At 47.3% G+C, this 13,950-nt stretch overlaps 1 protein-coding gene across 1 annotated transcript in view; it reads right to left on the bottom strand.

Moving 5' to 3' along the window:
- The window catches only part of LOC138301165 (LIM domain transcription factor LMO4-A), a 39,068-nt gene that overhangs the window by 11,659 nt on the left and 13,459 nt on the right, over positions 1-13,950 (bottom strand). Inside the window, exon 2 of the mRNA XM_069241357.1 lies at positions 8,717-8,964. Within this exon, the coding sequence (XP_069097458.1) occupies positions 8,717-8,955 (239 nt within the window). The 5' untranslated portion in view covers positions 8,956-8,964. The remainder of the gene's footprint in view (positions 1-8,716; positions 8,965-13,950) is intronic.

Here is a 13,950-nt window from a genome sequence, read left to right as displayed (position 1 = left end):
TGCAGGAGGGCTCCACTGCCTAAACTGGTTTGTGCTTAACTCATGAAACATACAAAAAAGTAAATTAAAAAAATGGCTATGCAGAAGAAGTACTCGGCTCATTGGTGTGCTATTAACCGTGAAGAATGGGTGTCTCCAAGCTATCTCTAGTCAGTAATGGTGATTCGAGACCGTGCACAGTGCACCAATGGCAGCCAGTCTAATGTATACAACTGGTCAGTAGTGGCAAGAAGGCCAGGGATACAGGTGCCAAACCTGCCGTCACCAGTCAGTGCCGGAGTTCAGTGATTGGACAAAGCTGAAATCTGGCCAAACATAGCTTGCTGGTCTCTCAAGATGGTTTGACCTTGCACATTACACCCTGTGCCAAAGACGCCCCCACCAGTCTTCCAGGGTTTATGGTAGCAGAAGGCTATGAATATCTCTTAATTATTTTACAGTTAGGATTGTCATCTTTCAGTGCCTGCTGCATTATCATTTAAGGCAAGAGGGAAACTACATCAAGGCCTCTGAAGCTTTCTATACGAATGTATTGAGCCCTCCTTGAAGCTGGTCTTCTATGTACACAAACAAGTAGCACTTTATGAAAGGGTCTGAGCAGTGAAGGCGGCACTTAATGAACGCGTAAGAGCAGACAAGAGTTATGAACGGGCGAGGGGGAGGAAGAAAGTGGTGGGGGAGGAACAACTTTACAAACGGAGATAAGAAGCGCTCTATGAAAAAGATCCTGCGCTTGAATAGGTGGGGCAGCAACACTAAATATGACGGGTATAAAAGCCTCTTTCATGACAATGACCAAAATGAGTGACAGAGCGAACCTTGCCACAAAGCAACAATAATACACACTCCCCATTCTGGTGTACAGACCCCATGTACAAAAAAGCCTGCTTCATCGCTGGTGGAGCCTGGTGACTTACTCCTCAGATTCCCTTAATACCACCCCGCAAAAGTGCCCCTCACCTCTCCATTGCCCCTCTCACATATTTCATTGGTTATAAAGTGCAGGTAAAGGCTGGCCTTACTAATATACTCCGCTATCTACATACAATACAGATCTATTCTTTGCAGTAGGCATATTAACCCTGTGCTACTTTATGGCATAAAAACTGTCACTAGACAAAATCTAATCTATCTGGAGCAGGAACATTAACCACATGAGTTATGTTTACATTTTCATTGCTGCCTCAAAACCGTACGCACAAGAAACTCTGCAGCAGATGCTTTAAGATCGAAAGTTATTGCTCAACATAGCATCCCCTCCCTATGAGGATGGGGCAAGACGTTGTGAGCAACGCTCAACTTAATAGCGGCTCCATCTGCTAAACTTCTAGCCCCCCCCGCCGGACCCCACCCCCATCTCTGCCTTGGTCCCATGCCCTTATGACACCATTTTGTGTGTATTGATGTCCCCAAAATAAAGAAACTGTGGTCATCATGTTTCACAAACAGGGGTCGCTCAAAGGGTTAAACACTTTCAGGTCCTTCTAAACAGACTTTAAAAAACCAGGGACCAGCGAAAGTGGGCCTTGAAACTCAACACTGGCTGAAGGAGGAATCCAGGGGGTGGGGGAAGCAGGTGAAGATTAATAATAATGGTTGCCACATGCTCCAGTCCAGTCGCCCGCTAGGGGCGACGGGGGCAGGGTGGAGTTAAAGGAAATCTCCTACACCCAGCACTAATGCAAGTGGTGACGTCCACGTCCAGGAAGTCCAATTAGCCAATATCTTTAAAAAAAGTGGGGAAAGACATTTTTGTTTAATGCTCTTATCCACGAAATAAATACGACATTTTTTTTTTTTTTTAATAGGGTGAGGGGCTGGGTAGTGTGTTTGAATGCCATGTGCATGATATTGTTGCAAAGGACGGCACTTAGCGTTTTTTGTTTCTGTTAGTGAATTAAAGATAAGGCTGGCCTAGTTTCATCATTAGTATGGGAGGGAAGTATTTCAGCTGGATATTGTAGAGGACAGGTAAGTGCAGGACTGTTAACAAGAACCAAGAACAAGAATCCCTGGAGAATAGGCGAGTGGAACGGGTGCTGAACCAGTAGGCAATGAACCGCTTTACAAATTAGATGTTGGAAGGTTAAGGAAGCTGGGCCTTCTTTGCAAGCTCAGGATAAGCTCTTTTATGTAGTGGTTTGCCAGTAAGGGCAGTGTTGTAAGGGGCACATCAGGTGATGTTTGTAAGTTCGGGCTGCTCCTTTAAGGCAGCCTTTCATATTCTGTGCCCATATTTTGGGTGCAACATCCCATCCAACAATAAAGGGTGAACTGGAGGGCACTTCACCCCAATAAGTGACATCGAGCATGTATGGAACAAACCACTTCAAGCTCTAGGATGATGACATGGTCTAGCCGCAAGAGCTGCAAACTTCAGAACCTGGGGGTCCAGGTTCGAATCCAGGCCTCGGGTGCTTGGCTAAGTGATTTCCCCAGAATCACACAATCTCCTGATGCCTATAAATGTCAAATGTAATTTCTGTAACTCCTTCCACCCGTCAATGTAATGTACAGCAGCTGTTACTCCCTGGCTAGGTCTGCACTGTATAAAAACATATACAGTACCAACCAACTTATGTACCTGGCTGACCTTGGGCAACAAGGGGCCTCACATTCCACTGGCACTCAGGAAACAGTGACCAGAGGATACCAAACCACTCTACAAGGCAGATGTGAAGTATTACTGAACGTGGATGCCCTTGATCACAGTAATCAAGGCCACAGTGTGTCCACTACTGTCCTGAGGACACCCAGGGAAAACTGACCACACTGGACACATGACCAGAAGTATCCACACTGTGGAACAGATGGTTGTAAAGGGCACTGGCCATAAACCTGCACACATGTCTATGTGCTACTGGACTGTAGAAGACATCTATTCCCTTTGGACTTCTTATCAAGAAGCCCCAGAGGAATTACACTTTTACAATCATAGCTTTCATGACAGAGTACCTCGGGTATTTCTGTAAATATACTTGTGTCCGACCTGGAATAGTAATGGAGGGGCACCTTTCACTGTGGAACATGGCGTTCTTACTTCTTGGGTCATGCTGCAAGTATTGCTCTACAAGAATAAGGCACACAAGTGTGTGCTGTAGTGAGGTTTATTAGTTTTCATCGGCAAATTTTCACTAGGCAGACGATCTCTCAATAGACTTTTAGGTTCCTTGTTTTCAGTGGATGGGCCCTGCTAGAATAAGCCACTTAATTCAGTTAAACGTTCCCTTCTAAGGGTGGTTTACAATCAGATCACAAGCTGAAATCCCAGCAGTGCGGACAGTCTCGCAGTTGTGAAGCCACTGCTTAGCAACGGTTTCCTGGAATACACCCAAACATCTCAGCCCTGGCACTGTGGGGTGTACCCCGCACTACCCAGCCATGGGCCCTCGGGGTGAATGCAGCACTGACCAGCCCGGATTCCCGACAAGTGCACAGCGCGGTGCACTCCACAAAACCCAGTCCTGACACCCCCAGAGTGCACCCATGCACAACTCAGCCCTGGCTCCATAGGGTGTACCCCTGCACAACCCAGCCTTGGATCCCGAGGAGTACGCCTCATGCCGGACCTCTGGCTCCATCAGAGCTCAATGCCCAGCCCTGGGTTGAAGGTCATGTTTCTCGAGAGCCAACCCATGGTCCCAGGTGTGCATACATGTCCTAGATGTAATACCATAGACCACTCCCGTCTCCCAGCAGTGCGCTCGAACCCTAGTTCTGATTGCCCATTGCACACCTGCTGCAAGTTCGGGAACTGAAGTTGCTGCTTTATCACTACACTGGGCTTGCACATGCTCACCAAAGCATGTCTCATCATTCGGGCCATGACAGCATCATTAAGGGCGACGGTGCATTCCTTCTTAGCTCCGATACCGCACTAGAAAGTCTCTCCTCAAGATTTAAAGGAATAAACTTCTGAAAAGGCCGACTCTGCCATAACACGCAGAGCATTTGTCGTGCTCTTTTTTACGAAATAAATAGACTAATCTGCGTTTGTTTGTATTACCTTCACCTCTATCCTGTCTAAAACGCCAATTAAGCACGATTGATGGGAGAGAAGTTCAACAATAATATCACACAATTTTAAAAGACTTTTCTTCCGCTTCCAGAACCACCGTGATCAAACAGACCTGCCTTCCCCGCCCCCACACGCCTCCTACTCTCCAAACACCAAGACTTGCCAAGACACAGCCAAAGCAAACAGCCAAGAAAGCGCCCGAGGAGGGCGGCGCTGCTGCCCTGACAAATTAAAATAAACACAAGCAGGGTGTGTGTTCGCTTTTAATTAATTTCTGCTGCGTGCAGGCTCGGGCTCATTGCCCTGCATGGGCCGTTCCACCCGGCGGCGCTGCAAGGAGCGGCCGGGAGGCTCGGGGCCGGGCCACGCAAGTTAGCGGATCCTTGAGAGCCCGACCTTTTCAGGCTTAAACAGAGTTTTAGTTCTTTGACAAGTAGTTCCTTTAAGCATGAACTGGCTTATTTAAGTGTGCGCTATTCCAGAACAGAGATATGGGCCTGTAAGTCCTTGCACTGCAACGGGCATACCAGTGCTTAATTTGTAAATACAAACGTGCCGGTGTTCAGAGCCCTCCTCTGAAACACGTGAGCTACTGCAATTAAATGTGCGAGAACGGAATACTGAGGTAGCGTAATCCTGAAGACATCTCGGGCCTCTTTAATCCATTTACAGCCTCTCCCTGCCCCTTCAGCTCACTCCTGTAGTGTTCTGCTTACTCCCTTGTGACGATATTTCGTTTTTTTCTTCCTCCATCTTTCCCAAATGTGTGTTTTGCTCGCAGCAAATCCTTGAGGCAGAAGACTAAGCCCCGGCCCTCAAAAATAAGTGCCGTTGCTCAGCACCGGAAACAACAAGCACAAATAATGCACTGGGGCATTCTCAACTCGGAAATGCAGCTATGTGGTACATGAGGTAGACACCACGCAGCTTAAACTGAGAAGCCATTTCTGCCTCTATCCGTTTCAAATCTGCACTGTCTGCAGCCCACACAGTGATCCAGAGGAGAGGCTGAAAGTGGTCCAGGGGTTGTGTGTATTCCCTTTCAAAGAGGCGGTGGCCTCAGGGCTCGAACCTGTCTCTTGGGGCAGGAACAAACTTACTTGGCATTCGGTTAGTCCCCATCTGAAGTGGCAGGTTGAGCAAACCTTATGGACTGGAATGGGGCAGAGTATTCACCTTGGGCGGAGATTAAAATCACATTCCATCCGTCACTTGTTGCCCCTCAGCATTAAAGCATCCCCCCACCTTGGGGGAGACACATGGGAATCTGAACTAAAAAAAAATCTGGAATTACCGGAGGGACAAACAGAAAATTACCTGCCGCTGGTAGTGCAAACAGAGACCAATGAGAGCCACTTCAACGTGCAACACATTGTCAGGTGCCACTTGTGTCTGATGTGTTTTACCAGATGATTTCCCTAGCCCCCTACATCCACATTACAGCCACCAATTAAATTAAGCTCACTTTTCCAGATTACTACAAATGGAGGACGGTCAGGTACAAGCACTGGTACTGAAGATCCATGAACTAACCAACAGGGTCCAAAAACTTGCAGCTCTGAAGTAAATCATGAAAGGGGTCGGGGAGGTGGGTCAAAAATAGAGGGACCCAAATGTAGAAAGGGAGGTCCCAGGCCAGACCTGCCCCTGGTAGGGGCTTGGACAGCACATGCTTGGTGGCAAATGATAGATAGCCCAAGGTATAGAGGAGCCCGAGGGAGGGGCAAAAGGGTGTCCACGGGAAGAGGGTGTTGGAGCAGTTGGGCCAGCGAGATATCCAGAGGTAGTTGGAAAATTAGATAATGCGGTCTATAGAACAAAGAACTTGAGGCCAGACAACAACCGTTCATCCCTGTGGGTTGAAATGAACTGCAAAATCGTTCATACACATCAATGTACAAACTACATTACAAAGATTGAACAGAATTTGGGTCTTTGTTCACATTGACCAATATAAACTTTTATTAGACAATGCATCTAACAAACCACTTTACAACGAAACACCAGGCAACCGGACTCAAACAATCCCAACATTTTATACAAAGGGCTCAGATTTTAAAGTGCTAAAATGCGATATTAGTATTAGAAATGCACCATAGAGATGCGGTTACCTAATGTGCAGCGGAAGTTAGTGGAACCTGTTAAGGGCTTGGAGCAATGTTCCACCTCCAGCAGACTGTTCAGACCTGTATGGTCGGCCCAAGCCACACAACTGAACTAAATTAAACTGTTCACTTGCACCATCTCCTGTACCAGCAATAATTCTTGTGTGAGGTGCTCAGTTTATGAAGGTCACATCGTGGATGTAGTCTGGTTCTTGTAGTATTACCGCAGAGGCAGTACACAAGCACACTCCTTGTTAGATACATTTAGCTCTTAAGAATCAGGCTACACTAGTGCCCTGAGCTACTACAGAGCTCTTACGGAATATCTGGGCAAAATGAACATGGCATCTACTAATACTGAGAACAGAAGTCCCTGAATCTGTAGGAGACCAGAATTCGTAGGTTTGCATGCACTCTACAAAACTTTTCCTTCCAACTGACGTCAATCTCTAAGCAAAACCAGGGAGGGCAATGGGAAAACCATAGATGTCATCGGGGAAAAAAAATGACATGAGTGCCAAGACTGAAAAGCTGAATAAATAACTTACACTAGGAAAAAACATGAAGGTCTGAACAGTTAAATGACTAACAATAAATGGAGTGTAACATGTAAAGAATTGATATAAATCCCAAAAATCAAACATTAAGGTGGTCCTTGTGTGAGAACTGGAAAAAAAGGAGCTTGAGCAGTGCATCATGAAGAAAGAAACTCAACAATTGTTCATAAAACAGCCAATTCTTCCATACACTTGCCCAATATGCACTAGTTTGTGGTCATTCATTAATGGGCTAAACACATCAGTCTCTAGTCTGCCCACGACCAGGAATTCAGTATTAATATAATACTAATAGGGAGGGAAAAGATTAGTGACCGGGCAGCTTGGCTCTTATCTTGCCACACCGAAGGGCTGAGCCGGAGCCTGATATTCAACAGGAGACTGACTCGAGCAATGAATGGTTTGCCTTCCTCTAGGACAGGGCTTTAACTTCCCTCTTCACTTTCTCTGGTTTACACTTCTTGCCCTAGGCTCTCAGCAGCAAATGGAGTCTTATGTGGGGCTAAAATAGGGAGATACTGTCCACTCCTTGTGGTTCTCAGGACCAGTGCGGCTGCTACTGAACGAGTGTGGCAGGGTGGTGGGGGAGAACAACTTCCTGACTTGAGTCCCGGCAACACACAGGCTGCCAGACTCCACATAGCCAATCACGAGGCTGCTGTCCCAAGCATGACAGCAGCATCGCGATTGGCCTGAGCAGCCTCCTTTGGTGCTCAAACAGCATGTGGGAGCCTGTGCACAAATGTGAAGTGCGCATGTCTGTTTGACCGGCCCAACATGGCCAGCCAAACAGTCAACCGTTATGGTGCACTCCACTCCTCCTCCCAGTTTCTTAGTCCAGCCCCACTAACCTGGCTCCAGCACTGAAAAACAAAATGATAAGTGTTACTATCATTTTATTTTTTCGGACTCCTCAATGCAGAGGGTCGTAGCTCCTCTGCCTTACTGGAGGAGCCGCGGCTGGGGAGTCCATGAAGTCACTTCGGCTAGCCTCAGTTTTAAAAAGCTGTCCTTGAGCATGCTGTGGCTTTTCTACAGAAGATGCAATAATTTGCGCCTCTAAAAACTCCCATGCCAGAGAGGCAACATTCCCCAGAATCCAGAGGGAGTTAGTGCCTGGAGCAACAGCTGGAAGGCGTACTTCCGGATGGCCGATTGATGCCAGCTCTTGAAACATATGCCTCAAGCCACAGCAGACGTTCCAACCAATTCTATACTGCTGCCTTCCTGGGCTTCTTGTACCAGGGCTGCTCTTCTCTCAAGTCCATAGTGGACGTAGGCAGGGATTTCAATAACCACAGCATCCTATAAGTGGGAGTGAAGAGTAGAGTGTACATGTCTCTTCAAATGGACCAACCCATTGTGTTACCCAGTCCTTTCATTGCGCATTTTATCAACAGACTTCTCCAACCCTGAGAAGCGTGCATGCGGCTCAGCACTAAACCCCTAGGACTAATTCGGCAGGAACTGTGCTGGTCTAGGGAGGATTTGTGGTGAACTAGACTGAGCAATTCATGAAATGGCCCTTCAGGCTGAAAGTTCAGTTCCCCAGAAGCCCTTCATTTTTTTCTTAGGATACGAGACCTAGAAAGGAACTTCTCTTCAAGCATTGAAACTTTTTCTTTTGCGGTTACTTTGGACAAGGGCAGCTCAGCAGTACTCATCCGAGTGAAGCATCTACACAAAAGTCTTGGGGGTGGGGGGGGTGCCAGCAAAGCAGGGGCAGGAATCGGTCATTCACCAGGAGAGATCCAGAAGAACCCTTGTGCTAGAAACATTCCAGATAAAAAATAAAAATAAAAAAAAAATAAAAACTTATGAAGTACACATTTAATTACTCCCCAAGCTAGGTTTTGGTTGACTCACGAACCTAACTTATTCAAGTGATCAAAGGTTGGCTACAGGAGCCACCCTTGAACATTTGCAACTTGCCACAAAGCTCTCTGAAGCCGGCATTTATTTTCTCAGTCTCCCATCCACTTCTGATGTGGGTCAAGGACCCATCCCCTCCCCCAGAAGCAGTCAGCATTTCTTACCGGATGTAGTCGTTCCGACACAGGATCATGCCACTCTTGGTGTAACACGACGTGCCGATCTCTCCCAGCTGGGCCTGGCAGCAGGAGCACTTGAGGCAGCGGGTGTGCCAGTACCGCTCCATGGAGTACAACAGGAAGCGGTCCGCGATCTTGCCCCCGCAACCCGCACAGCTCTTTGGTGGCGAACCATTGCTGCTCACGGCTGTCGTGGTGGACTCCGAGTTCCGATTATTCACCATGACTGGTCCCTAATGGAAACCAAGGAGAACACAGGTCAAACGGGCTGCATTTCACAACACACTGGAGCTAGCAGCAGAAAGCATAGAGTTCTCAAAAAGGCACGCGCGCATTCAGCTATCAGTGCATGACACTCATCATGGGCGTTCACCAACATTCTTCTTAAACATAGGATACAAAAGTTAATAAGCCAGTTAAGATGGCGCCAAGTTAAGAGGAAAATTGAGCAAGAGGTTTAAAAACGTGTTTAAAAAGATAGATAACTGGAATGTAGGAGACAGGGGATTAAAGATATGTACAATAAACACATACTTTGATTAATTTAAACAGCCAGGGCCCTAGATAAACGTTCCCTGTCAATGTACTCTAGCATCGTGCTCGAGAAATGAAAAAATAAATAAGTGCATGTTTTGCAGCTTGAGTTGTAAACAGTCAGACATGCTTGCATGCACTGCAGGATTGCAGCTACCAAAGAAATCGCAGGGTAGGGGTGAAAAGGTGCCTTAGTAGGTACCTGAAGACTACACATCACTAAGGGTAGGTACGGGCTGGACAGGGACTGGCTGGCTAGGATGCACACAGACAGACTCCAGGCTCTTTCGGCTGGATCTCCTGGAGAACAGCGCTTTTTTTCTAAGACCGTAAACCCAGTGTACTCCTTAAGGGCTACTTGGAAGGCACAGGCCAATCTAATGATGAAGGATTACCTGGAGGAAGAGGGTAATCTACTCGAGAGGGGCAGCCCATGGGGCACAGGCCAATCTAGAGGGGCAGCCCATGGGGCACAGGCCAATCTAGAGGGGCAGCCCATGGGGCACAGGCCAATCTAGAGGGGCAGCCCATGGGGCACAGGCCAATCTAGAGGGGCAGCCCATGGGGCACAGGCCAATCTAGAGGGGCAGCCCATGGGGCACAGGCCAATCTAGAGGGGCAGCCCATGGGGCACAGGCCAATCTAGAGGGGCAGCCCATGGGGCACAGGCCAATCTAGAGGGGCAGCCCATGGGGCACAGGCCAATCTAGAGGGGCAGCCCATGGGACACAGGCCAATCTAGAGGGGCAGCCCATGGGACACAGGCCAATCTAGAGGGGCAGCCCATGGGACACAGGCCAATCTAGAGGGGCAGCCCATGGGACACAGGCCAATCTAGAGGGGCAGCCCATGGGACACAGGCCAATCTAGAGGGGCAGCCCATGGGACACAGGCCAATCTAGAGGGGCTACCTGAGGGACACAGAAAAAACTGCTACCTGGAGGGCACTAGCCAAACAACCGAGGTGGGGCTGCGTGGAGGACAAAGGCCAACCTAGCGTGGGTGCCCAAAGAGCAGAGGCTAATCTACTGTTACCTACAGGACAAAGGCCAATTTATAAAAGGGAGGCCAACTGGGATCCAAATGACACGCCACTGAAGAAAGCCCACCTAAAAAGCAAGGGCCAATCTATGGCAGAATATACTTGCAGGTGAACCAGGCGACATGCAGCACAGCCTGCAAAGAAGCTGCACAGAGGTTAAGAGCGACAACTTTACACACCTCCGATTCACAATAAAATGTTTATTCTCAAATTTAGCGGCTGTCAAGTTCCAAATTATTTCAGTCAAATTTCCCACTCACTCCTCAGCTGCAAGACAACTTACAGTTGCCCAGGGCGGGCCTGCCCATGGTAAGTTGTCTCCTTTCCAGAAGGATGCCCGAGCATAATGAGTAAGGTTTGAGTTGGCCCCGTTTAAGAACACGTGCCTGTCTCAGAGTACTGCAGGGCGCGTGCATGTGTTTGTGCCCCTCTTCTGCGCTTGTAATGAAGAGCAGCTGCTGAGCTGGCAGAGGCCAACTGGCATCAAGGGAAGACGAGACTTAATGACAACTCAATATTCTTGCAGGCCAGAAGGGCCGGGGTGGGGGAAAGTCAGTCACAAGACTGGCTCGAGTACCAGCTGTCGGTGTGAAGCACCACGCTGCTAGCCCGGGGAGGACGCCGATGTGACGTCTAAGTTAGGAAACATGCACACAGTGTAAACAAAATGGCAGGTACACGTAGAACGTGTTTTAGTACATACCTGTGGTTCTTGGCTGGACTGCCAGCATGCAACAGTTCACCGAAACACGTAAATAGGTCGGAAACGTACAAAACAAACAAAAAAAATCCCGTGACAAGGCGTGAGCTAGAATCTCCTACAGCGTGGCACGTGTGTGACATTTAGGTTAGTCCTCGACCCGTGGTTGCGGACCGAGTAGTCCGACGTGGGGCTTCTACTCACGGTGCACTGGAGGCGTGAGTCTGGCATGTCCGAGGACGATGCTCCAGTGAGGCCCAGTAAACATGAAGTGCCAGTTTCTCACAGTGAAAGTGGAACTCAGGCTATGAGCGGGGGCGGTTTGATGCTCCGGTTCTAATGGAAAACACGTTTCTGCTTAACATAATGAATACTCGTGGGGGCGCGGCCTGATGAAACCTGGGGAACAAGAAAAAGGACGGACACATTTTTAGACCGCTTGCATTCTGTCTCGCATGTAGAGTGCAGCTGAGCAGATTAGGTCGCTTTCTTTGCTTTGTAGCCAACACTTTGCATGATGGCAATTTGTAGTTTTGTTTATTAACCTAGTTATCTTCCGAGAATAACAATGATTTACTGGCTGAAAGTAACTCTAAAATGGCAACCATGGTGTCCGTGTGATGGCCGTATTTCAGGTTGGAGGGCTGTACGTTAGCACCATAAAAACGCACCTTACTAATACAGAACCCTTATGACGAAAATTATTAAAGTGAAAACAAGAAAAACAGACTCTCATTTCACGTGGTAAAAATAATCTTATGTCGACAGGTGATCTCATCAATAGGATCGGATATTTCCAGTCGCCCTGCTCCGTCCACTCTGCGTGAATCCCTCGAGATTAAGATCAGAGAGGAACAGTGCCCTCTTGTGTCCATTTGATAAAAACGTTCAGCAACTACAAATTACATTTTACAGCGAAACTGCTGAAGGTGACAGCGCTCAGAGCAATCCCAGGGCAATGCACAAATATTAAGTAGGGTAGAAACTGACATTAAGATAAGAGGTGAAATTCCCTGGTGGGAAAACGTGATCTACCCATTCAAAATAGAATTCCGCCTCTAAGATGGGGAAAGAATAAATGGGTGATTTTGTCAACTTTTAAACACACTGGGTGATTTTGCACACACGACATTACACTGCCGTGTGACGAATGATGGGGTAAAGTAGTGTATTTAGTTAGGCTTACAAATATGAAATAATTATTTATATACGTTTCGGGTAATAAAGCGCTCTCCTGGCGCTTTAAACATATGTAAACAAATCCAATGGTAGTCATTTTAATCGTGCAGACAGATGAGGCCAGCCGTGGGAATTCGGGCTTTCGACTCCAGGCTGCTCGTAGATTGCTGGGGCCAGCATTCCAACAAAGTAAGCCGTTCACACGCCTTCTCAGGCTGCAAAGTCAGGGTCGAGATTTCAGTCGGGCTTTTAAACCAGGGAGAGAAGCGTGCTTCTAAAGCTGGGAGCCCAGATCCGGTCTTTGATAAGTTGTACAGGTATTGTTGTTTTTCAAGCTTAAGGAACAAGAGGCGCTCTCAGATCTGGGCTATTTATACAGGACGTGTTTAGTACTGTGATCTGTTGGCCTGAAACATCGCGCAGGGTTTAGACAGATCACTACACGATATAACCAATTCGTTTTTTTTAAATCAAGAAAGCATGAATACTCTGTGCAACAGTATCTCAGCCCAGTGCCAAATACACGGAAGTCAGCAGACATTCACACTGTGCGCTATTATACTGGCCTTGTGTGGTGCCATGGAGTGATGGACCATTTCAGCTTTTACGCCAAATGTGCAAAGGGGCATCAATGTTAACCACGGATTGCTGTTATTCTGCACTACGTATAAATATACTTTTGAAGTATAGAATATATTGTGTGTGGCGATCCACACACAATGACATATGTATACTGAGTGCTGTTAAGGGAGGCCCTGCCCTGTTTTGGTTCAGAGAAGTAATGAGGGACCTCTTAATCGCCTCAAATTTCCAATCAGGAAAGAACTGTAAATCCGGGTAGATTTGAAATCCTCTAATCAGATTTGAAATTCTCACGCGGTCACTACGTAGTGATCTGGTGGGAAAAGGGGCAAAATCCGGCCCCAAAATTGGCACAGGCTCCGCTGCAACGAGATAGGTGGTCATGGGTACAAGCAGTGCCTGGCATAATCATATGACTTGGGTTCTCCGTAGAATGTTAGTCTGCAGCACTTGTTATTTGGAGTAAAACAACCATAATGAGGAAGCAATAAGGACCAAAGGATATGTAGGCGGTTTAACAATAAAAACCTAACATGGTGTTCTCTGTACACAGAGCACTGGATGCATCCACCACAATACTTGGACCATAGGTAAAGGACCATCAACCCAAGATTGTGTCACATGCACTTAGATGGTGCCCACACAAGGCAAAGGGTGAATACACCTACTGTGGACCAAGTTTGCCTGGGACACATGTAAAGGTCAACTCCGTCCTCCCCACTTGGTATTCAACAAGGAAGTGGGAACGGACATTCATTGGAGGTCAGTATATGAAACGTTTGAAATGACACCAAGGCCAATTGACATACAATCAAGTTATCTTCTGCATCGGACGATGCTCAACATATATAAGGTCTGTCTCGAGCAAGGTCGATGTTTGCCACAGTGGACAGGGTAGGCCTACTATGGAGTGTTAGCGAGCCGTTGCTCATCAGGTGATGCTGGCAGCATCCACTAAACTCTTGTAACCTATGCATCTATGTATTTCTCTAGAAATGGGTCAAATTGTGTAGGATCAAGTTACAAGCATAAGAGATCTTCTGTTATCTTTTTTCCATATATATTTAATCTTTAATGAACCTCATGCAAGTAAAAGTGAGTTAAGGGAAAGGTGTTCTCGCATTGTTGCTTTTTGAACTGGTTCAGAACAGGTACATCATCCTCTAGTTCAGTGTTTCCTGA

This window comes from Pleurodeles waltl, chromosome 6 (assembly GCF_031143425.1).
Source record: "Pleurodeles waltl isolate 20211129_DDA chromosome 6, aPleWal1.hap1.20221129, whole genome shotgun sequence".
NCBI lineage: Eukaryota > Metazoa > Chordata > Amphibia > Caudata > Salamandridae > Pleurodeles > Pleurodeles waltl.
This window is presented reverse-complemented; position numbering and strand designations above follow the sequence as displayed.